This window comes from Thermobia domestica, chromosome 11 (genome assembly GCF_964235325.1).
Source record: "Thermobia domestica chromosome 11, izTheDome1.hap1.1, whole genome shotgun sequence".
NCBI classification, from domain to species: Eukaryota; Metazoa; Arthropoda; class Insecta; order Zygentoma; family Lepismatidae; genus Thermobia; species Thermobia domestica.
The window spans coordinates 12,463,823-12,491,080 of NC_137464.1; the positions used below are offsets into that span (position 1 = coordinate 12,463,823).

Sequence of the window (27,258 nt, forward strand, 5' to 3'; positions counted from 1 at the left end):
CTGCATACAGCATAGTTTGGAAGTCTAAAAAATTCGCTGCTTGAAAGGAATTTATTGGGAGAACAGGTACTCAGAATACAGAAAGAGAACGTTATTCTCTCTGACTGTATCTATCATTGAACGTGTTATGCACAAAAAACCTAAAACTTACCTTCGAACATATCCTCCTTGAGGTGGAGCTGCCCCTCCCACACCGTTCCTTTCATCGACAACCCTCTGAGGCTGGTTATTTACTATCTTCCCATCATCGTTGCCTTTCCACGTTCCTTCGTCTTCTTTGAAAGATGTGGATCTGAATAAACACAGAAAAATACAATCGATACTTAAGGGTTTACCTTTTAAAAAATACAAATAGTCTCTACTACAAGAAGCCTCTTAACACACATTTCCAAGATAATAGTAACACGAACGTAACACTTATAGAATCTTATTCGAATATTTCAATCATTTCTCTTCCTTTAACAACTTTTCTGATTTTAAACTGATTCCTTCATCACATTTTTCTTGACTTTATTTTCAAATTTATTGTGCTTAGTCTATAGATCTCTCTACGATCGAAACTCTACGGCAGTGTTATCCAGTGTTCTTCCATGATCGAGCATACTTGACTCTTACTCAAGATATGCGGAAGTCACCTGACGATTTCACCACTACCAATCTAACAAGCAATACTACAATTTAATAATAATAATAATAATAATAATAATAATAATAATAATAATAATAATAATAATAATAATAATAATAATAATAATAATAATAATAATAATACAGTAAACTCTCGACTATCCGGCCTAGTTCCACCCATTTTTAACGAAACTTGGTATGTACCCACCTTTAACCTGAAATAATTCTATTGTTTCTGAATCTAATTGTTTCCATGTCTCACATTTGTACATACACATATAAAACAACTTTACAGTATAAACTATGTAAAAAATATTCGATTTTAAATAATACATAATATGTAGTTTCTTTAGATCATTTTAATCATGCCCTCAACTTGGAGTTAAAATTTGCTGAAAACAAAAGAGTGAAGTTACCCCATCTCTTTTAGTTAATTAAGTTAGGTTTTGTGCTACTATAGTATCTCTGCCTGTTTAGGGCTTGTGCGTTGAGTGGCAAACGAAAGAGAGTTATATTTTTTCTGGAAACGAAATTTAAAGAGATTAAAAGACTGGATACTGGTGAATCGATTAGAAAGATAGCTACTGATTTAGAAGTCGGAGAAGTGACTACTGGAGATTGGATGCGCAGCACACAGAACAATGGGTAAATTCCGTTACTACTGCATCTAATAATAGCTGATCTCCATGTTAATCGAGTTTTTGTAGGCTCGGTCCCAATTACCTCGGATAATCGTGAGTCTATTGTACTCCGATTTTTATAAATCATAGTGTCTTGCTCAAAATTAGAGACTTATTCGTAGTTTGGGGTTGAAATTGGAGTTATTCGTAGTCTGAGGTTAAAATTAGAGACTTATTCGTAGTTTGGGGTTGAAATTGGAGAGTTATTCGTAGTTTGGGGTTGAAATTAGTGACATCCGTAGTCTGAGGTTAAAATTAGAGACTTATTCGTAGTTTGGGGTTGAAATTGGAGTTATTCGTAGTTTGGGGCTGAAATTAGAGACTTATTCGTAGTTTAGGGTTGAAATTAGTGACTCATTTGTAGTGTGAGGTTAAAATTAGAGACTTATTCGTAGTTTGGGGTTGAAATTGGCAAGTTATTCATAGTTTGGGGTTGAAATTAGTAACATCCGTAGTCTGAGGTTAAAATTAGAGACTTATTCGTAGTTTGGGGTTGAAATTAGAGACTTATTCGTAGTTTGGGGTTGAAATTAGAGACTTATTCGTAGTTTGGGGTTGAAATTAGTGACACGGAACACGAACACTTATTATGACTCAGAATAAAACTCAAAAAGACCTTTTTCCACTTGGGGTGGGAGAACTACTGCTCAACCCAATATGTAGGGGAATTACGAAATAGTAACTTCTTCGATTCACTAGTATATCACTCTTTATAACAATCTACTCATTACAAATTTTAAACTATGTGTTGCTGAGAATATAAACTTCCTCTGTAACTGGGAATATTCTTTTACGTTTTAAGTACACTATTATATGTAGGATATATATAAATACTTTTTCCTGGTTACATACAAAATAATTCTTCTGTTCACTTACTTGTTACACGGCAATACACACAACCCACAACATTTCTCCATTCCAGTCAAATTTTTCTCTGCCTCTTTCAGATCTTCGTTGATTTGATCCATCCCCTCCTCAATGCGATCCAGTTGTTCTAATAAGAAAATAAACATTTAAGATTAGTGTTGCGAACATTCAAACATTTAATTCTTGTGTATTTCAGAACCATTACGACTGTGTTATTTAATATGTACACATTATTTTATGTAATAAATAATCTAATCAATTATATGATTTATTGCAAGAAATCTACTTCTTTACTACAATTACATTTACACTTACAACAAATATACAGGGTGTATTAAAAATACAGTGGAAAACTTTCATAACTGATTTTTGACAGCTATGTTGATACGTACGGAAATGCTTACTTTCTAATATATGGTGGGTTGTTGTTAAACACTTTTCTGATATAAAAAGACGCTGACGCTTCTTTAACACAGTCCGATACATTGACTAATTGTCGTAAGTAACTTTTACCTTGTTTAAAAGATTCTAATTAGGGACTCAAGAACATGTATTCCTCATGCACACAGTAAGTCACGAGACCACATAACAGAACTTTCACAGCATCAAAAAGACACGACATTGTTACGTTTGATTAAAATATTTCAAAAACTTGACAATTACTGTCCGACAAATTAGTCTGCACTTCATGAAAATACAATTTACTGCTTTCTTGCAAGCTTTGCTGCTGCAGAAATTGTATGATTCTGTTATCCTATCCCTGGCTTTCAGCTTACTCTGACTTTTGACTTTACTGGATTCCTGCTTTGTACCGCTTTCCCTACTCCTGCATCCCAGAATGTAATCTTGATTCATTTCGTAATCATACTAACAATGTTCTCAGAGTGAACATATACAGCAGACTTCCAAGTATCTGGTTCGCGACTATCCGGCCTAGTTTTCTTTTATCGTAATTAAATGAGGAAAGCAAGGCGTTGCATTGGCAACATTGCCAAGGCATTAGAAGCGGGCGTCTGCTACGGTCCTCCTACGTGTCGCGCGCAAAATACAAGTTGTGACAGGAAAAAAGCAACATTCTGCTCCTTGTTCATTGTTTCGTCAGTGTGTAACGGACCTCTATGCAGTACGCTTGCCGCTGGTCCTGATTGTAACTGTACAGTACGCACAGTACTGTATCCCTAAATTGTCCTTGGGGTATGCTTAATGTTTATAATAATAATAATAATAAAAAGTTCATAGAACTCCGGCTTTTTTGTTAACCGGCCTGCTCTTCCGCCATATTACGTCGGATACTCGGAGTCTACTGTAGTAACTGATTGTTTTCAGTTTCAACTTATGTATTCTTTTCTTGTACACAGACAGGTGAGGAATACAAACAATACATGTTCTTAGAGGGATACATCAAACAATTAAAAATGTGCGTGGTAGTGTTGAAGATATGCCTTTTGTAAACTTCAATCAGTAAAGTGTTTAAGAAACTCTCTTATACGTCAGAAACTAAGCATATACTGTTCTAGCATTTTTTCTTTTTTTCATTTGTTAAAAATAACTCTTCTGAAAGTTTTCAGTTTCTGCAAGCTACAACATTAGATCACTGATTTGTATGTGGAAGTATTGTTCTCTGTTACTGAAACAGGGTTTAATTTTCAAATTCTAATTTTATTACTTTGCTAATCTCTTATGCACAAATATTTCCAAGTCACATTAAATAATAATAAATCAAGACATCCCTTTTTAAAATGGCGTCATTAGCCTCTTTCACTAGCTTCATTTTGTTTAAATGATATTAACAATAAGCCAATGACTCTCCAATACATGCAATTAATTTTCTCAACTGTATACTGGATTAATAAGAAGCCACATAACATGCATTGCTAATCAGACACCGGGCAAAAAGCGATTATACTGGAATTAATGAGTTTTGATTTCAAATATTAAATTAGTGATTAAGATGTAAAAATTCTAAATATTAAGTATAGTAACGTATTTATGTTTGTGACTGTACACCATTTTGCCAAAAGTCACCAAACACCGCTTTACGTAAAGTAAACGATCCCAGAATGACATCAGTACACCTCACCACGCTATATAAGTGAATGTAGAAATGCTGGAGCATAAAACGTGTGTTGTCTGTCACGATGAGTCAACGGAACGAGTTTAATGCATTCGATAGGAGCATGATTATAGATGCCCATAAATTTGAACATACGATCGGAGAGATTTCTCAGCAGCTAAACGTGCCCCAATCCACAGTTAGCGATGTTATAGTCAGGTGGAAACGCCATGGAACTACTGAACCGAAGTCTCGCTCTGGTAGGCCAATAGAAACTAAGTGGTCGAGTCAGGAAAACCAGGAAGCATGTTGTGCGAAACAACCAGCAGACATCTTTGTCAGAGGTTGCAGAGAACTTCCGTTTCAGCTCAGGTACACAAACCTGTGACAGGACTGTCCGCCGAGAGGTAATAGCACTTGGTTTTCAGGGTCGTGGTGCTGTCAGAAAGCCCCCAATCACACGCTAATGCGCGCAGGTGTTTGCAATGATGCAAAGAGCACCATAATTGAACTTTGGAGCAGTGAAAGAATGTAATGTGGAGTGATGAATCACGATACATGTTCTGGCACTCTGATGAGCGTGTTTTGACCTGGCGAATGCCTAGCGAAGGTTATTTGGAGGAGTTGTATTGTGTCAAACATGAAATTTGGTGTTATAGTTTGGGGCGGTTTCTCCAGCTTTGGGTTGGGCCCGTTAGTTTTAATTGACGGGTCGATAACTTCTGGTGTGTACGAAGACATTTTAGACAATAGCATGCTACCAACACTATGGAAACAGTTTAGGAAAGGCTCCTTTCTGTATCAACACGATAATGCTCCTGTTTATATAGAACGCGTCACGGAGTCGTGATTTGACAATAATTAGCTGGAAGTGCTTGTCTGGCAGGCGCAAAGCCCCAACCTGACCCCTATTGAACATCTTTGGGATGAAATGGAGCTTCAGTTGCGTGCCAGAGCTACTCGACTAACAATCAAAACGTGCAATGTTTCACCGTGCTACAGGATGAACGGAGCGGAATTCCGCCATCACTGTACCAGAACTTAGTAAGCCAGCCTACCCCGAAGGGTAAACGCTGTAACTGAACCAAAAGGAGATCCGACATCCGAGTTATACGTATGGTGCCTTTCCGACCAACAGTACCAAGGGTGTCCGGTGACTTTTGGCAACATAGTGTATTAGTATCTTTATATACGATAATGCTATGATACATACAAATTCTTGTGATTTATAAGGTGAACTAATTTGTTTTACAAAGGAGATTATATATATATATATATATATATATATATATATATATATATACATGCTGCTGTACCCGAAATAGCTAACTCTCAAAACCTTATTACTGACACAAAATTCTCATACAAATTATTAAATCATCTCCTGACGAATATTTGAGTATTTATTTATTTATTTATTTATTTATTTACGTTAATAATAAAAGGTTGCTGCATATATTTTTAACATGTTTGAAGACCCTTAACCATTTATACAACAGCATGATATAAATTGTGAAATTCGTTTAATGCATGTTTGGATAACTATCCCAAATTCCTGCATGAAATTTTACGGATCAAACAGTACTTATTTATGATATGTCTGGGTATAAAATGAAATTGGGATTTTATTTCCAACACCTAATGACACTGCAGAATATAAAAGGAGTACGCTAAAAGGTATGTTCCTGTTTTATCTCCAATGCAAGTTACAATTTCTCAGGGTTGTGTGTATGTAGGAGTAGAGATGAAAAGGCCAGGGAAAAAGCAGGCCCTTAAAAATCAATATAAATGAGAAACAATGTATATTGTTATATTACATATGAATGGTTTAACTGAATATGGAACTTACAAGGTCCATTCAATAAATAGCCGGAATAGTTGTATAAAAAATACAAAATTTCGACAAAGTTTGTGCTTTTCTATTATTTTTTGGTGGTGTCTTAAAGCTATTATCAGATGAGTTTGGCATGCCTACCTCGCGTACGGGATGCTGGGAATCAGTGACACAAGATGGTGGCTGGCACCCTTGCAAGTTGGCACCAGTGTGGAGGTGCGGAGTGTCATTAGATTTCTGTTAGCTGAAGGACTGAAACTAATCGAAATTCACTGTCGGATGGCAGTGCAATATGGTGGGTTGATCCGACACTAATGTTCATCTTTGCTGTAATATCACTCACTGTAATACGCGTGTTTTCCCCGTATCAAGTCATCAACTTTCGCAATTTTGTTGTTCGTGGCTGCACAGACAGAGCGTATTAGGCGTGTCGAATCTTCAACACTTGTTACTTCCCGTTTGAAGTTATTTGCCAATTTGTGTCGGGATTCAAACAACTTTCACTATATTGCACTGCCATCCGACGGTGAATTTCGATTGGTTTCAACTCTTTAATTAGCAGAAATCTAACGACACTCCGCTGTTCCACGTTGGTGCAAACCTGCAATGGTACCACCATCTTGTTTCACTGATTCCCAGCACCTCGTTCACGAGGCAGGCGTGCCAGGCCCATCTGCTAATAGTCCTAGGACACCACCAAAAAATAACAAAGAAGCATATCGAAGTTCGTGCACATCGAAAAGTTAGTATTCATTGTGTGAGAAATTCAGTGAATATTGTGATGCGATTTTGTTGATTGACAACACGAAGAAACTAAGCATTCCTGAAAATAATGTAATATGATGCCAACAATGGCTCAGCTGCACGACATTATTATTTTATTATTAAATGACTTATCGATGTTCATTTTAGTTTCTACCAGTCAAAAAAACCACCAACGACAATGTCATGCTACACGACGCCAGTTAAACGTCACTTTCGTTTTGCTACTTTCTAAAAGTGAGACTGAGTTTAGTCACTCAAGTTATATGCAGCAACCATAAACCTGTATAGTTCAATATTCTACGGTTCCCTATTTTTATAGACAATAAAATCGTACTTCCACGTAATTCGATGATAAAAGGATCACAATCCTTGTTTTCTACAGTGTGTTTAAAAAAGAACTCCCTAGTTTTAAAGTGTCCTAGAATCTGTACAAAGTGACATACACTATTCTAGTTTGTGGTGTTTGATTCATCAACTCTACAAGTTTGGCTCTTCTGCAGTTGGCAGGTCTGCTTGACCTTGAGACGGCACCAGTGCTGTTTTTTCCTCTGTTTCCTCAGTTCAATCCAGGCAGGTGGATAGGCAGGGCTGGCCCAATGCCTTTGACACTACGAAGCCCAGACTTAACCCCACTGGACCTTTTCTTTTGGGGCCACATAAGAAATGTTGTGTACAGTGAAAAGATCAGAGACATCAATCATTTACGGGTAAGAATTGTCGCGGCGGTTGGGACAGTTACACCTGAAATGTTGGTGAATACATGGCGAGAAGTGGAATATCGTCTCGACGTGTGCAGGGCCACAAATGGATCCCACGTTGAAGTCTACCAACATTAAACAAAACTTGAAGGAATTCTCTTTCATGATATGTACTCACTGATGTAAGTTTTCATTCATTTCCCAATTAAATTTATACTTAAAACTAGGGAGTTCTTTTTCAAACACCCTGTATATACACAAGCTAATAAACAAAGCCTGTCATTTAGGTATAGAACAGCAGTTTCTAAAGCCGAAGGAACTACTTATTCTACAGATGGTTTGGTGCTGGGTCGAAAAGTCTAGTGAACACGAAAATATTGATTAAGCAATCTTACCCCCTTGTTCATCCAACATCACTAGCGTTTTCATCCCAACTTCATGGCTCTACAAAAATAGTAACAGCAAAATCATAGTCTGTCATATATAAACATCAGATTGAGACAGGTCTACTATACATTCTAAATGCTGACAATTAAGAAGATACACCAAAATAACTAGGAATAAAACATGCACTGCACTACTAGTCGAATATATTAGACACCCTTTTGTTATTATTTTAATCGTTTGATTCAAACGTAACAATAAAAGGAAATGTAACCATGCCAATCGATCAACGCAGAATTATAAATTAGTACATCATAGGGACGTAAACTGTCAGCACCAAGAAAGAAAAAATCTAATTAGTAATTAATCTACATAATAAGTAAACAACCACTAATTCGTTCTTACTATACTACCACTAAATCCCTTAAGAAGAATTTACCACTACCTCCATGGGCGCCCGAAGGAGGAGGCACGGGGGCCCGCCCCCTGGGTCACGAAAACAAATTTAAGATTTTCTTAATACAAATAAAAAGTACAAAACGTAATATAGGAACCAGCGAGATCCCCCTCCCAGAACATTTTCTTCGGGCGCCCATGACTACCTCTACTCTGCGGCATTTACAAGCTATAGAATTTCAACTCCATTTCACCAGTAAGATCTGTTAGTAAGAAGATATAATTAACCGCTTTTCAGTTCTCCATGTTAAAATTATTTTTTTAAAAAAAATCACTTCAACCTTCAATTTCCACAAATCTCCTTTCTGTAGCGTCTATCTCTTTCTTTGTCAACTGTAAATATGTTATGGTTAAAAAAACACACAAAGCACACACTAGCAGCACCAAATCCATACCTAAAATTCATTAGAAATGTTAGTGCGCTAGATTGACACATTGCACTGTTGAAGCGCAAGCAAAACAACGCGTATAGCCTTACCCCCTTGATGGTGCAATAACTTTAACGTCTGAGCCCCTGCATCCTCGCTCTATAAAGGCACAGAAATAAATCAAACAAATAATGGATTCAATTAAATATATAGAGTGTATGTATATATACACACAAAACAATTTTAAAGCAATTAACTTGGAAGGTGCATACACATACAGAAAAAAAAGATAATTAAAGAAATAAAAACACAATAAATAAACATACGAATCATAGAACAGACGAGAAGAAACTTTAACAGCAATATATGGAATGAAACATTGAAGGTTCCTTGAAAAACAGATAAAAATGAGATTTTTTTTGAAAGACTACATTAAGATATATATTTTTAAATAACAATTTCGTCAATTTCCTTAAAGCAAATATATTTCCTTATTTTAACAAATTTTAATTTTTAAGTATTTATTTTTATTTAATAACAACACTATATTATTATTTTAATTCTTTTACGTAATTTAACAAATTTTTTATATATTTAAGCATTCTAAGCTTTACATTATTTCGGCGTTGTAATATCTAATATGCACTATTTCTATAAACTTAACAGTATCTGGCACCGTACATAGAATTCTAAACTCAATTTCACATGAGCCTTCACATACGAATTACTTTTAACTTTTTTCTTCTTTACGACTATAGTAGTAAATACTACTAATATACTTGTACAAACAATTGTGTGAAAAATCCAGCATTCAATTTTAACTAGCTTGAATTTTTCTGAGAAGTACAATGTTCATGTATATAATTCAAATTTCAAACAGCTAATATTTCGATAGAAAATAATATCTGCATACCGAAACAGAAACGCTGCATTTTCATATGTCTCTATCAACCAGAACGTTGAAATGAAATGAAATCTTTTAATTTTACGTCCCACGGTTACGCCGGTTAGGCTAAAGGAGACGATGATGAGAAATTAATTAAATAGTGGAATGAAGAAAGTGGGAGAAAACTGAAGAACTCCGAGAAAACCCACGCATACGGTGTTTGTCCACCACGAAGTTCGCTTGGCGCGAGGTGGGGTTGAACCAAGGAAACCATGCACCAGAGGTGAACACTCTATCACTGAACCACCGCGGCCCTCACCAACTAGAACGTGTTTACTGAGTCAAACATGGGTAAATGTAAGCAGAACAGTGAAATAAATTGGTTGATTAAGTCAAACACTACAAACTAACAAGTAAATCATCTCATTTCAAACAAAATTTCCTGGTGTTGTGGCCAAGAAGGAGTATGGATGGTCAGGCGGCTTTTAGGTCAGCGATGTATGGTTAGCACATCGACTCCCATCTTTTATATATATATTTGGTGTATATATATATATATATATATATATATATATATATATATATATATATATATATATATATATATATTGGTGTATATATATATATATATATATATATACCAAAATTTGCTACATTCTAGAAATTTCTTATAGATCCTCAACGGTCTTATAAAGCTGGAGAAACACTAGTCAACCTATATCAGGTTGAATTATTCCTGTCACAAATTCATATTAAAACTGACAATTAAGAAAGAAAAAAAAACGTAATGAAGATTACGTATAGGACGGTCTGTCCAAAGAAATCTCACCACTCATATTGCCTTGAAGCCCTTGTAAGGCTCACATTGAAATTGTGGTATTGATTTTCCTGAATTTCCATGACTGAGTAAACAAATGTTCCCTAATCCAAGAACATTATAACATTTACGGTATTTGGAATGCAATAAAACTATAGTGATCCCGACGACCCGTGAAGCCTGGGCTCTGCACGAATCATAGAATTGATTTCCCTCGGAAGAATTCGGTATGATTCGTGAAGCTGCCTTCCAAATGCTCATTTGAGAACAAGTGACACAGCAGAAGTGCACCAACAACACTGCCAAACTTGATATGGCAAACGAGCGAAAAAAAGGAACTCAAAGAACTATAACACTAATACTAACAATAACAATTATTCGGATTAAACGGTAACAATAGCAAAAATATAAAAACAACAACAACAATAGTAATAACAACAAAACGAATCTTAGCGGCAATCCGACAACACTGTATTCACAGATGATGTTCTCTGCGTGAAAGACGACACTGGCAACATTTCATAGGTGGGGATTGACGATCGGACACACCCCTGCGTTCTACTGAGTGGTGAATCGGTAAAGCTACGTCAAGCTTCACGACTTATCGCGATCACTATAGTATCAAGCAATAATTTTACACTAATGATATCTTTAATATCTCGACATTCTGATATACTGATAATCATAAATAAGTCTGAATAAGCTCTAAGTCAACATACAGACATTTATATATATTTCAGTTTGCCATCTCTCGTTTTGAAGCACAGGTGAGAGCAACTGGTAACCCTAACCTGCCTAACTGGTTTTGTGGACCCACCTACGTGAGAGTAAGTGGGCTAGAACCTGCTTTCGAGCAGAACACTCAGACAAGACATGCGAACCTTTAAAGTACACTTTTAGAGAGATAGTTTTTACGAAAAACAACTTATATTTACTTATTTACATCGCAGTATCCTGTTCGTCTACAGCATCGCAGCCTACTTACTCTACGTTTCTACGCAGTCGCATTTTAAGCTGTTTCGACTGTCATTCATGACTATGCGAATATTGACAAATCCTTCTCAAATGGCATTAATTGCCAATTATTTGAAGCCACCATCCCGACATTTCTAGTAATTCAACAAAACTGCAATATTACAACAATCTTAAATATAGCTTTTACCGACTCCTAAATAATTCTCTAGAAATTCATATAAGATGATTTATAATCGTGTGGTAATTGATCCTATAATGTGGAGGGATTTTGAAATCTTCCCTTATGTCGTCCAGTTGTAAGAAACCTGCAGGGTATTCATGCTTTTGAGACGTTATATTGCTTTTCTGAGCATTATTTAAAAAAAAAAAAAAAATCTTTACCTATTTTCTTACATTTTTTTTCCTTTTAAATAAGACATCACAGTGACACTTGGAAACTAGGAAAAGATCGCTCCGAAATAAATGTAACGAAATGTGTACCAGAGTATAACAACGCTCAATGACGACAAAACTGCGTCTCCAGACCTATTCTTTCGTCTTCTTTGTAACTTTTTCAAAGTTTAATTCTGATTTCTGATCATCACATTTCAATATGAAGTAACTAATGTATCAAAATATTTCGTGTAAATACTACGAGATTCCACATGTTTTCACACCATGCTAGACGTAACCATGTGTTTCTACACCACGTGCTTGAAGTAAACATTCCTCAGACGACAGCCATAAAGAAGACGTTGTCTACTCGAGAACGTTCCGCAAGTGACGCACAGGCACGCTATCAGCAACATTTCCTCATAAAAGACGACTGGACTCCACAGAAAACATCTATCTCGTTTGGTTAATCAAACTAACAACTCTCTGAAACGCCTGGTCATTGAGAGGTACCCTTCCAAGGTAGGGCATCTAGTCATTGAGAGGTATCTTTCCTATACGCTCTGAGACACCTGGTCATTGATCTCCCTTACTTCCTCTCAATGACTGCTCGGCCATTGAGGGACAACTAATTATCAAATTCTCTAACCGTAAGACAGCTGGTCATTGAGAGGTATACTTCCTAGACGCTCTAAGACGCCTGGTCATTGAGAGGTATACTTCCTAGACGCTCTAAGACGCCTGGTCATTGAGAGGTACCCTTCCTAGACGCTCTAAGACGCATGGTCATTGAGCTCCTTTATTACCTCTGTAAGACGCTCGGCCATTGATGGACATCTAATTACCAAATTCTCTAAGACAGTAGGTCATCGAGAAGCACCTATCCAATACGCCTGGACATTGGTCTGGTTTAACTTCGACAACAAACCTCCAAATAATTAGAGGAACTTGTACACTCATGTCCAAAATTATTGTCGCATATCTATAACTGTCTTCTTGTAGGAATATAATTTGATAATCAGGGTGTCTACTAAAATTCCAAAATAAAATTTCGTGACTTTTTCGTGACCTTTTCTTTACCAAACCATGACATTTCGTCTCCAGAGCGAATTTGGGTGTGAATTAGGGCGAATTTTCATGCATGTGATAGAAGCGAGCTTTGCTTGCTATTTGGTAGCATCTAAAGCTAACCATAGACATTTTTGGTGGTGAATTTTGACGTTTTATAGAACAAACTTTTCCAGTCTGTACTTATATTTGTACAGATAAAAAAATTCGTGACCCAAAAGCTAAATTTCGTGACTTTTTCTTGACTTTCATGACCATTTTCTGATTTCGTGACTTTTTCGTGATTTTCGTGACTTTCCTGACCGATAGACACCCTGATAATGAAGTTGCAGTGTACTTTTAATACTGATACTATGTGTATAATCGGGAAATGTATATTTGTGGTAAATTTCATACGAAGAGAATTATAAATACGAAAATTAGAATGAGTAAAATAAAATGTTGCTAAATAGACAAGTAAATTTTGTTTTCGTTTTATTGTTGTAATTTACTGCTCTTTTGACATGAAATTTGCCACATACATGTCTTTGCCGATTATACACATACTAACATTATAAGAAATACCGGGCGACTTCGTTATCAAATTATATTCCTAAAAACAACAAATTTATAGACATGCGACAATAATTTTGGACATAAGTGTACTTATTTCTAATATTTTCTATTCAAGAGGAAACTTTTCTAATAAAAGGTGATGGGAAAGTCCAAACTTCCGTGTACCATCTTTTAGATCTAACCTAAAATACAGAAAACTTTACAATACGCACAGAGCAGCAAAACCAGCAATACTATTTGTTAAGTGCTGGGTTAAGTAAGTTTCGAAAACTTATTTAAGATTCCTCGCATTTAAAAATATATTTTTCACCTTCGGTATACGTGATCAAATTCAAATTCGACTCGTGTGCCCAATAGCATAGAGCCATACTTTAAAGAATCGAAACATATTAATATGTGTATCTAATACCAACAACTAAAACATGTGTTATTCAAGTGTATCAATTACAAACTGGGAACAGCTAAATAACACTGAAATAACATTGATAGTATCAAGGGAACTGACACGTAATTAGGAAGAAATGTTCCTGCTTTTATGAATTTCGCTCTTTTATCGCTTTCATCACCGAGTTTCTCGTATTCCACGAAGTGGAATTCGTCTAGAAAACAGTAATAAAGAAAATCAAACATTTTGCTTATTCGCTCAGTGAAATTCACAGATACTCACAGATCAGTTACCTACATGGTGCTTTCTATATGAACAAGAATTTTAGGAATGATAAAAAATAAAAATAAATAAAAAATAAAGTAAAAAAATATCAAAAGCTTGCGATCTTGGCCAATAGTTAGGTTTTGGATCAGAGCCACAAAATTTTTGAACGGACCCTAAATCGACTTTTGGTATTTTCTACGACAGTGGTTCTCAAAATTGTTGTTACCGCGACCCACCTCACATATTAAAACTATTTTGTGGCCCACCTACTTTTATTCAAATACACATCGTGGTGAATTCCAAACCAATTAAATTTTGTAAGTCATATTTCTAATTTTTCCATAGAAAGGTTAACTCAGAGCTAACAATATTCCCAACGCAATGCCCTACCCAGTGACAGATTTTGACTCACCCATTCTCTTTCCATCCTAATCCAGCATTTCTACTGATTGTACAATCACGAAAGAAAGTATTCTTCCGTTTACAAAATTTCTTTTCCTAATAACTCAACAAAAAATAATCTATTAGAGTACCGCTATTGACAAGTTATTAAGTTATAACTAATCTAAGGATAGCAACAAAAAGTCCAAATTAATTAATTTGTTCCCGAGTTATTGACAAAAGAGAATTTGTCAACTGTCAAACACTTTCTTTCCCATGTGTACAACAAGGCAGGGCTCTGAGCAATCTTCACCACACGCTTCGAATTTTCATTTCCTGAATGGTACTTACTTTATAACATATGTTTCTGCATCAAAATAAAATTTTCATACTTAATTTCTCGGGACCCACAAAACCATGGCCCGCGACCCACACACTTTGAGAAACAGTGTTCTACGGAATAAACACATTGCACTGAGTTAAGTGATAGTTTGGTTGGCTACACTCTATGTAGTTCTCCAGATATAAGGCATACAAGAAAGTTTCTGATTGAAATATATTGGATGTTTTGATCCAACAAAGAAAGGAAGACGAAATAACAACCACCAGAATGCTGTCCAACTCTAGTGGTTCTAAAATGCGAAAATTTTAATAACTTAAGATGTGTACTTATGTTTTTCTTCTTATAGCTACTAATTTATCACTCGTCCACATATTATTTTACAAATATTTTGCTAAACGTTTTCCACTGTTCATACTCCATTACTCCGTTGAAAATTCAGACAACCTAATTAGTTTTGCAACATGTTTCACTTATAATATACACAACTGATTCTTAACCAAGAGGAATTTCGAGGTCATTACAGATTAAAGTTGTTTTTATAAGTTCCTTTTTAACTTTATATTTTTTGTAAACCCTTCATGCCTTAACTGTGTAAGTACATGTTAGATGGATTTTAAGTATCAACGCATGCATTTCACAGTGAATTTACAAGAAATTTTACTCACAATTATGATGATTATATATTAAACATATTTCAAGCATGCTTAAGTTTCCAGATATCTTTAACAAAATAACATGATTATTTGAATATATATATATTTTTAAATAAATACATTTTACAAGACTGTTATCAGCAAGTTTTAAATCGTGCTTTATGATCTGCTAAACTTTGTTAATTATTGAAGGAAAAGTAGGATAGGCTTTTAAAAGGCGCGAAGCAAGAACTCACCTTTCTCACCGTCAAGAACAGTAAGTGAACAGATGATCAATGTCCATTTTCTGCGCAGCACAAAAAAGAAAGAGCCACACAATTTAATTTGAGTGTACAGTGTGTATGTATGTACGAGAAAAGAGAGGAAAGAATGTAATATTAGGGAGAATTCTGGTAGATAAGGTAAACAACAAGGGGCAGGGAGAGAAAGTGTTTTCATGCATGCCACTGAAAAAACAAGAAAGAGATCTGACAGTTTCAGCAAAGCAAAAAAGAGCATGAGTGATCATATATATACACACACACATACATACATACATTTATGTATGTATGTATGTATGTATGTATATATAGCCACAAGTATGATTTGTAAACATATTCATTTCACACTACACAGAGACAGATGGATCAATTACCAACAGAGGAAACACGGAAAGAAAAGCACACACTCAAGCGTGAAAAGTAGCATTGTATTGAGAGAGCATCTGTTGTATTCAAAGAATATATTACTTGGTAGGTTCGAATTAAGTTTAGCGCCCCTTTTTCAGTGGCGAGACTATATAAAGCATGGGCTTACAGTTTAAGGTGGAATCCAAACCATTGCGATGCGTTAAAATCTTATGGGTCTCCCACCGGGAATCAAACCCGGAACCACAAACGGTACTCGCTAGCCTAAAGACCAGCGGGAAGGGGTATTGTATTAATATTTAAATACCTAACAAGCTCACTCACTCTATGGCCTATGGAGCCCGGATGTTCAATGCCGCATTCACAAAAGCTCTTCACTGACTTCTATCCTTAGCCAACTGGATCCAGTTTCTATTTTGTATTTCTATGAGATATATCTTAATATTATCCTCCCATCTGCTTCTTGGTCTTCCTAATGATCGTTTTCCGATTGGATTTCCAGTTAAAACTTCGAAAGTATTTTTATTTTCTTCCATTTTGGCTACGTGACCTGCCCCCCTGAACCTCCCACACTTGATGACCCTTACAATGTTTGATAAACGGTATAGATTATGCAGTTCCTCGTTATGAAGTTTCCATTTCACATTTTTGTTCCTCTTGGGTCCGAATATTCGTCTCAGATCTTGTTCTCAAATATTTTGAGTCTACGTTCTTCCCTCAGGTTAGTCTACATACCTAACGTTACTTAATTTTTTTTTTTTATGACACTTAGACACATCAAGCAACGCCTATCATGACCCCGTCGATCTCTTTGAGATTTGTATATAGTATAAAAGGGTTCGCTTAATATCTGATTCAAGGAAATCAACATTTAGATCCTTAGAAATTAGGAAATCAACATGCTTTTTTTTTTACGAGAAAAATCAATTTTAGATGAAATTTAGAAAATCATATTTTAAAAATTCTAAACTATTTTCCCTTCCAAGATAGAATCACTGCCTATTCACAAACCTTATTGTGCAAGTGATCAACTAAAATCAATATCCATCTCATCTTTAGGTGCTTTTTTAAAAAATTACTTCACAAATAAATACACAGTGACATATTAATCACGCATCGATCAAGTAACCTGAGTAAATAGGAACAGACCTCAAAATGCATAATCATAGAAGTAAAATACAGATTAAATTTTAAAAATAATCAATCAGAAAAAAAAGTCTGATCGGTTGAACGGTCTTGTCTTACAGAAGAGACGGAAATCCATTAACAAATGACGATATTCTTTCTTGCCTTTTTAAGCACGAGTTACGTACTTTTAGATCCAATGCATTATTCGAAGTTTTATTTGAGGTTTCGAAGTTCGGAAAAGTGATTGGTGCTGATTAAGATTTCATATATGGTTTCGAAAAAGAAACTGTCACGTTCATCTCAAGCCGAGATTGAAATGACATGAAAAAATCTTTTAAGTTTTACGTCCAACGGTTATGCCGGCTAGGGTAAAGTGGGAGGAAACGGGAGAACCCCGAGGAAACCCACGCACACCGTGTTTATCCACCACAAAGTTCACTTGGCACGGGCTGAGGTCGAACCAAGGACCGCATGTTAAGCCGAAATTGAAGATTTCGAACAAATTAAAGGCAGGTTCTTACCAGGCCTATTGCTGCTAAATACAAAATTGGACGTGCGATCAGATTGAGAATTAAACTAAACTAAGCGGTTTTGTTTTCTTTCTTTCTTTTGACATCCGACACGCTGGAAATCAGTACCCTCCTTTACAAGAATTCACCGGATTGGCAAGTCTACTATGTAACAAAACGCATAATTTCATTAAACTATCAAGGGGCATTCTTGTCATCGCCTGAAAGTACCGGTTGGTACTTTATTAATTCGAATTAGGAACTGACGTTAAATTTTAATACAAAAGATCTTCCGTGCAGAATAACAGTTTCTAACAGAAATTGGAATTGTACATAAAACTTATGCCTTCACGTTGACAAACAACGGTGAGAACTGTCCTATCCTATCATTTTTGTTCGCATCTTAGTGTTATCAGTACAGAATCTTCCTAATCTTTGTTATAAGAAAAAAAAATCCCAGAATGCTCTCTCATTATATGATCTATGTACATTTTTTAAAGGTATGTATTTTGTATCCATGTGTCCAGAATTTACATATACATGCAGACACCAACTGGAAATTTACTCAGAGGGTAAAACACACGTTCTTACCTCCATATCACCCTCACCATATCTTACGTGCCCTGACTCAAAACTCTAATCTGACCAACAGTCTACATGGTAAATACGACTTTCTTTTGTTTGTTTTCACAGGGACACAAGGTCATCATACATGCCAATTAGCGGTGCTGTCACATTTAACATTAATATAAAAAATACATTAAAACATTAATTAATACTTTATATACACTTAGTAGTTTGTGCAATACGAAGATATTACAGTGCAGTAAGTGTATGGTTACACGAAGCCTGAAAGTAAGATAATTTATTAGGAATACTGGATGTCCCCCGACTTCAAGACTGAAATAAATTATTACATAACAATAAATGATTAGTGACGATTGTTAGACACTAACAAAGATACTTTGATAAGTTACCTAGGTACTGATTAGAATTAAACGATTTTAAGAATACATTATGATCTAATTTAAGTGTTAAATAAATATAATGTCCCAATTGCTGTTTTGATTCTTCTTCTATGTTCATTGCACAAATATTTAATTTTATCTCATTCGCTTTACGTATCAGTATACAGGGTGTCCATAAAAATACTATCATATTTTAAAGTGGTATTACGTCACTTTGGATAATCGTATATAAATTAAATTGGTCACATTTGAACGAAAAACTCAATATGTCAACAATGGGCAACTATGGAAACAATGTCAATAATGCACGGGATCAAACATAGAAAAAGTAAATTCAATGAAAAATGAAATGAAATCTTTGAGTTTTACGTCCCGCGGTTATGCCGGTTAGGCTAAAGGAGACGGTGATTGTGAGAAATTAATGAAATGGTGGAATGAAGAAAGTGGGAGGAAACGGGAGAACCCTGAAAAAACCCACGCACACGGTGTTTGTCCACCACAAAGTTCACTTGGTGGGGGCTGGGATCGAACCCAGGACCCAAGCACCAGAGGTGAACGCTCTACCACTGAGCCACCGCGGCCCACAAAAGTAAATTCACTCACATTTACTTTGTGATGAGTCCATATGAGTTTATTGTTGGATATTTAGCAGGAAGTTGCTGTTTCTGCTGGAGGTCACTTGGGAAGCTTTTATGTTTATGTACTGTTATACTGTAATGTGCTAACGTAAATTTATTGCCTTTCGTTGTGTTGTGTTATTAAAGAATAAGTTATAAGAAGTTATGGCGACCCCCGCAGGAACAATGTTGGTATGTTTTGGAATATCACAGCACACAGAATCTGGCGCACGTTCAGTGTGCTTTTAAGGGAAGGTTTCAACATCACGCTCCTACACACACGTCAATTTTGAAGTGGCACCGTGTGATTCTGTGGATCGTAGCTGCATATAAAATCATCAAAGGAAAGGCCATTGACAGGGAAACCATCTGTCAATGCGGGAATTGTGGAACAAGTCTGAAATATCGTCTTGATGGCTGCATCACCACTCGTGAGGCCCACATTCAATGTCTATGGGTATAGTAAAAATATTTGAGTTTCTCTTTCAAATGTGATCAATTTTATTTAAATACGATTATCTAAAGCGACATAATACCACTTGGACACGCTGTATTCAAGGATTTAGTATTTTATAGTTTTCTCCACTACTGATGTGAAAAGAATCTTACGAGCCTGAACCCTAAGGCTGAACACAGTATTTACAGGAAACCGACCAATCTATGCTTGAAGGTTCAGTTTATACAATCATCCTGAATCAAACCTCTCTCAGCACAAATCTCTAGTCTTAAAAATGTATTCAAAAATATGGCACAATGTAGAAATTAAGAATAAAGCATCAATGAAAACATTCAACAATAACACGACTAAAAGAGTTTTAAAAATAATAATCACTGCATTCTAAACGTTACTGATATATAAAGCACGTTAACTATTAAACAACTATATCTGAACTGCATACGCCACCTACAAAAATAAGACAAAAAATTTCGTTCAGTGAAGGATACAGAAAAACTAGATACATCGGAGGTATATTCAATTCACTGTGAATGTAGACTTATATATAAAACACTAAAACAGGTCTTACGACGGAAAGCAAATTCACGGGACATTGGACGGCTTAGTCAGGAAGACAAATCGAGACTGGTGCTAACGAAGTCGTAGCATTCACTGGTACGTCAAGCGATTGAGATTAAGCAACATGTGAAGTATCGTAATTATATAACAACAGTCTTAATTTATTTCTTAAAATTATTGAGTTCTAGCAACTCGGAACGTCTTTGCTGGTATCAACAACATAATTTATGGTATCATCATCATTTTACTTATAGTTTTGACAGTTCCAATGATGAACAGTTAGCTTTTTAAGTAACCATATTGACATATAAGTAAACAAAACAATCCAAATCATATAGAAAATAAATAAATCACTAAAAACACTTCACAAAACACAACCGCATTCTTCTATATTTATATAGTGACTTTGATTCATCAACTACGTCAAGCTGTATCTGTAAAGTTTACTTGCATCTTTAATTAAATTCTTGTATTCAATCAGGATTATTTTCATCTTGTACAACATTCGTCTCCTATCTACCAATATATTTTCAATTTCAGTTGTCAGTAACTTCCGAACGAATAGATCAAATTTATATTTATTTCTCTTTGATGAAGAAAAAACACACTCCTCTGTCATTTGCCGACAACTGGATTCAAATTACTTGTTTAAGGATATGATTTGTCACATTTTACATAATTTGTAAAAAACCTGCACTTTAATTACACTAAACTATTTCAGCAGTCTCTGGTGCCTTCGTCAGTATATCTGTGAAACTTACAAGCACCCCCCCCCCCCACACACACACTTTTCAGAATTTTATTTTGAGTCTTTTTCGTGTGTACAACTGAAAAACTGAAGAGGTGTACACTCATTAATTTAACATAAAACCATTGTACTCGAATAACTCTTCTTATGAACGATCTACTACTACCAATATTTCGCGTTTGAACTCCTCCTGTAGTGACGTATGTAAGATAGAATCACTTTTATGGAATTCTGTTCAATACTGCAAAACATTTATCAAGTTACTGTTATGATTATAAACGTAAGATTACAGACTTTTTGAACCTGAACATTCTATTAAACAATGGTTACATATCGATATGTATTTGCTTAGTGTTTTAAATTTTCACTTGGTTTACGGGACTGCGGTGGCTCAGTAATAGAGCGTCCACCTCTCGTGCGTGGGATATCTGGTTCGATTCCAGCCTGCGTCAAATGAACTTTGTGGTGGACAAACACTGTATGCGTGGGTTTTCTCGTTTCCTTCCACTTTATTCATTCCACCAATATCCAAGTTTGAGAATCCTGTTGCACTTCCACAACAATTTTTATGGGGGTATTTGATGAGTACTTCAAATTAAATGACCGTACCTAAAGTCAATATTTAAAAATTGTTGCGTGAGTATGTCAGGATTCTGAAACATGTATTTTTGGATAGGGCACAAACTAGTTCCTAAGTAAAGTCTTGACCTGACTACGGTAGATCCCATAGTTTTGGAGATATGGTCTTTTAAAGTTCAATTTTTCATGTTTTCGGCAACCTGTAACTCCGAAAGGAAGCATTTGTACACCCAAATTGGTCTATACTTTTTGTCTTATCTTGGTGTCAGGAATCACCTCCCAAAAGTTGTCGATATTGTTTTAAAATACTCTGTAACTGCTGGACCTGCGTTAGCATTAACCGCTGTGGAAAACTTGAAATCTGTTGCCATCTATTCAACTAGTAGCAAGAATCGAATTCCTTTTTATTTTTTGTTACCAAATCTCTCTATGATTTATTGAATGTTAGTTAATTCAGTCCCAGAACTACTGATGAAGGCATCAGAGGGTGTTGAAACAGTTTAATACAATTAAAATACGTTTGCATGCAGAAGTTATATTTTACGCAAGGTATACCTAGGTATAAATAACAGATAGCCCCAGTTCGGGTGGAGCGTTCTGATTGACTCCCTGTCCGTGATGTCATGTGGAGGTACTTGAAACAGTATACCAACTAGCGTAATTGCGTATGCAATATTTCACTTTTTCTCTTGGAAGATATCTTGCGATACCCAAGGATATTATAAACTAGAGGATCTGCCCATCATCCTAATAACTGAATGAAGCCGAAAAACAATGTCGTCTGATTGGTTAGTCTCGTTTCTGCAATATATATGTTGGCTCAAAACATTGCAATCTTCTTAAAATATGCACACATGTAGTGTGTCTGTCGTTTATTTTTTATTTAAGTCATTGCTTCAGATTGATAATATACAATGGTTACATGCTGCATGCATGGATGTACAAATAGAAGTGAGAAGAAATTACCCGAAATAACCTTTCACAGGTAAGAAAATCACAAAAAAACTACTTGGCGAGAATATTCTTATAATAATGATTGTGCAGTCATTGTAGAATATCAAGCTTTATTATCTCTATTAAAACGCTTCAATAATATTGAGAAACCATCAATTAACCTATGAACTCAAAACCAACGGTGACAGAATCAGCAGTGTACGTGTCAAGAACAATTGCAATGTTCAGTTTCTCATCACTTAAGTCTGACTTGTCCATGCCACAAACCTAATCTAACAAAGTTCATGATCATTCTTGACCAAACTTCAATAAGGACAAAATTCCACAATAACCATATTCATTTCTTATTTTTTAAATTTGCATTGAGACAAATTGAAGTTCTTACAAAAGTCGACAGGATAAAAACTGTTTAGTAATAATGGATATTAGGAAAATAATTTTAAGAGTTCTCACAATAGTTTTCTTTTCTTTTTTTTTTGTTTTTTTTTTGTTTTTTTTGTTTTTTTTTTTGTTTGTTTGTTTTGTCGTCACGAACTGTTGACATTTGTTTGTAAGATGGAATATTTACAGAATATTTTTTTTGATATGTTTAAGTTTGTTGAGAAGCAACCGTGCATGAGCTAGGATATAAATGGTAAATACGTTATATTTTGTAGGTGAGCGAACATATCAGTTCTCAATGTTTATTCAGTTCGGAGTTGGGGAAGTTTTTCAATTACGTATTTCAAACTATTGTCATTAGGAGTTTCCATATTACGAGTTCAGTGGCTAACAGATGCAGGAAAGGACAAACTGCAATTTAATATTAAGATTCGCATCATCAAAGAGAGAATTTCTACAATTTATTTTTGAAAACTAGCCAATTTCTTTCGCATGTTTATTCATTATTATTCCTGGTGCATTTGAGTCCTCTACCAATCCACATTAAAGATGCTCTATTGCTTTGCATACACTAGCGAAAGAATTTTTAGAAACTTCACAACTTCACAACTACAAATATGGAGTTATGAGCAGATCAATAGATGATTTTACATTTATATTAAAACACGAATTTTGGTGTATAAATACGAAAATATGAAATAATAGTGATGGAAAATAAAAGAAAGATCTGAAAGAACACAATCAAGCAAAAATGAAGTTTAGAATATGAATTACGTTTTAGATACAAGAATCAAAATGCTCATGTATATAATATAGGAAGGGATTTAGCAGTCACTAATTACGAGGGCTGTCCAGCAAGTACCAGACGCTTTGGCCTATCGCGGCTAGTGTCGCCAATTTCGTGTCACAACGTTGCCGCTAAGTACGCATCCAGTTGTAGTAGCGAGAGGACTTTGATGCACTTACTGTGTTTTCTGTGACGTGTGTTCTGTGATTAGGTTTTTGCTGGCAAAAAATCACAAGCCCATTCAAATCCATTGCCAAATGAGTGAAGTGTACAGACATGGAATAATGAGTGAAGGCCAAGTGAGCCAATGATTTTTAAAACGGCCAAGCATACCCACGAGATCTTGGATGGTTTTGGAAGGGAGGTGCTCGATCACCCACCATACAGTCCGGATTTGACACTGAGCGACTATCACCTCTTCCGCGCGATGAAGACACGGTTCGCTACACAACGCTTTGATACTGACGTCGAACTGCATGCCGGTGTAAGCCAGTGGTTGAAATCGTAGATGATAGATTTCTAACGCAACGGTATTGAAAAACTTGTGCCACCGTATAAGTGCCTTAATTTGCATTGCGATTACGAGGAAATATAGCTTAAGAGTGTACCTTTCAAATATATATATATATATAATACAAGTTGGTTTGTTCATTCTCTTACTTTCTTTTTATTTCGGAACGTCTGTTACTTTCTGGCCAGCCTTCGTATGTAGAAGTCTTTGTAGATCTTGAGTATAGACTAACGGTAGTGTGCATCAATGAGATTCAAATGAGCGTTCATGTAAACGAGTTCAAAATTGAACTTTGTAACTTGAACGTACTTCAAAAAATACTGTTGCACCATGAAAACCTAAGTTCACTACATTTGGGTGAGCACTGTGTAATCAAGATCAACGAAGTTAAACCCTAAACATCGGTTAAGTTCAAGGTTAAACTTAGTTCATCCACCACTTGATCGAGACTTAGCGTTCAACGTCAGGCACTTAAATAATAATAATAAATAACTTCGAAAACTATTTCCTCCGTTTGAACTTACAAAAGAAACAAAGAAAGAACTTACTATTCTAGAAATCTTAAAGTAAGAACTTAAGATTATGCAATTCTAATCCAAGTGTTCTTTTTTTTAAAGGGCAAGTTCTATACCTTTTTCTTATTCGTTACCAATTTACGTAACGCCCTTTACACACAACACACACTGCTGAAGAGCATAATATTAATAAAAACTTCGAAGGAGCTTATTGGTACAACAATCGTAAATACAATTATGCTTTGCTCTTTGCGTTCCTTGTCAAGTAACAATTTCTCAGCTTCTTGAATGCTGGAGTTGTGAAGCTTGCTCATTTAACATTTTAAGTTGCTTCATGTGACTTTGTGGGAATATTTTTCTTTTGCACAAATAGTATGCAATGTTCATCATTGTAAAACGTTCCTGGAAGATTTTAGAAGCAAGAAAGTAAATGCCTTTCTTCTTTGTGATAAGAGTTTTGAGATCAAGCTAAAAAAGTGTGTAATATTGATTTTTATCTTTTTAATGTAATTTAAGAAATATCTCTATTTAATTGTAATATAAACGATAATTCTTTATATAATTGGAGCACCACCAGTGTGTTGGGTAAGCAGTTGTAAATTACAGATAACTCACATACAGTATTCGAGTTCTTAAAAAAAAAAAAAAAAAACATTAATTACCTTTGTGATTACCTTTGAAAGCGACTACTGCATTTTTCACACTGTTTTTGAGTATCCTGCTTTGTTTGTTTTCCATTGCTTTCCAGGAATCCCTTTACATGACGGGATTTTAATACTGGATAAATGAAATATTTAATCTCTCCCCCCCCCCCCTTCGATTTTTGCATATTTTGAGAGTGTTTGTATGTTCATAGCTGCTAGTTTATTTATATCGAAGTTTCGCAATTCAATTTTCAAAGCCTTTTCTATCGAAACTATGTTAACAAAATATTTAAAAAACAAAAACAAAAACAAAAAAAAAAAAACTAATACTAATAATAATACAGTATGATGTAACAATGCCACGTACAACAATTAGAAGGAATAAAGACTTGGCACTTGGCAAATGGAACCAAAACAAAAAAAGACATGAAAATGTCGGAAAGTGATAGCAGGACGAACCATTATCTCAACTATAAATATCGGCTCAGAAAGCACTGTGACAATCAGAGAAAATAATTGGACAACTCTAACAACCATACAAAAAACAGTGCTTTTCGACACTTGCCATAGTTAATATTTGGTGACAAACTCTCCCAGTCTGCATTTGTTACAGCCGTCCATCAGATTATTAAGTTAAAACTGACTTAAATAGATATATACTGGCGTTAATAATAGTCACGACAATAATAAAAAGTTTCTACGGCTTAAGGAACTAGGAGGAAATGCTTATCACTGGATCTCCTACTATGTCAAGCCAATGTAGTAAAGACTGTTGTTGCTACCAAACGTTCGAAGATCCCTATTCTATTTCCCCCCCCCCACCTTTCTCAGGTTCTCCTTAACTATCTTTTTTGTTCCCACCCCATGCAAACGTCTTCCGCTCACCATAAGTCTCGATCTTATTAGTTGTACAATATATGGTAGCACCAGTTATTGTGAAATTCTGCATAACGTAATTTCTTTCATGATTGGAACATCAGTATATAAAAATTACGTTCAAATGATACAATGTATCTTATCCTTTTAAGTATTTAATGTAACAAGTTCATTCTTATAATAGATGGATTTATAATCTGAAAATAAACGTATTCTACTCCCAAAAAAGGCATGAAAAGTCATCAAGACCACTTAACTGTAAATTATTACTTCAGATTGGATAAATGTTCTAATACTTACTTATTTTTGCGATGAACCAAGATCAGACTGCTGCTCGATTTACCTCACAAATTACCGTATTTTCCAGTTTATATCGAGCGTTTTTTACACTTAAAATAGGTCTTTTAAAAATAAGATGAGTCTAATAAAATGAAGGTACAAATTATTGTGCACCCCCCTCCCCCCAAGCCGAAAGGTGTTTTAAAATGGCCTACAACCCATACGTGTAGAAGTGATTTAAGACTATTCATCGAAATTGAACAAACTGTCACTACATGTCTTATGTGCGGCATCAGTAATATCTTGGGTAGAGGATGATGACGTGAGTGAAGAAGATTATTTACAGGTATTTTGCATGTATTTTGCAGGTTTCTAAAAGGTCAATGCCCTATTCAAAAGCTATTACAGACCTTTGTCGAATGTATTCACATGTAATTTCTCATTTTTTATTCTCAATTTTAAACTTTTCCTAAAAACTGTGGTACTGCATGCACGTTGTACAGCCCGCAGCAAAAAATCTGCAACATAAGCATGTAAGTTTATTGTGAAACGACGAAGTCTTTTGCTTTAAAATAAGTGTACACGGGAAAACTGAGGTTTCTCCTGGCGTGATTCGTGCCACTTAGACGTTATGTTGACTCCCTGAGCTGTTAGGTGTAGTTTCACAATAGACTTACATGCTCATGT

General features: G+C 35.3%; 1 protein-coding gene across 4 annotated transcripts in view; it reads right to left on the reverse strand.

The window, feature by feature from the left end:
• LOC145663894 (synaptosomal-associated protein 25-like) overlaps positions 1–27,258 on the reverse strand; it is a 143,751-nt gene that overhangs the window by 23,527 nt on the left and 92,966 nt on the right. For 3 of the 4 annotated variants that reach the window (XM_081730060.1, XM_081730058.1, XM_081730061.1), the window contains 3 exons: positions 8,843–8,891; positions 2,184–2,301; positions 152–292 (listed from right to left, as the gene is read on the reverse strand). In XM_081730060.1, coding sequence (XP_081586186.1) covers positions 152–292; positions 2,184–2,301; positions 8,843–8,891 — 308 coding nt within the window. Of the gene's footprint in view, positions 1–151; positions 293–2,183; positions 2,302–7,919; positions 7,969–8,842; positions 8,892–27,258 lie in introns of all 4 variants that reach the window. The other variant, XM_081730059.1, reaches the window with a different exon arrangement.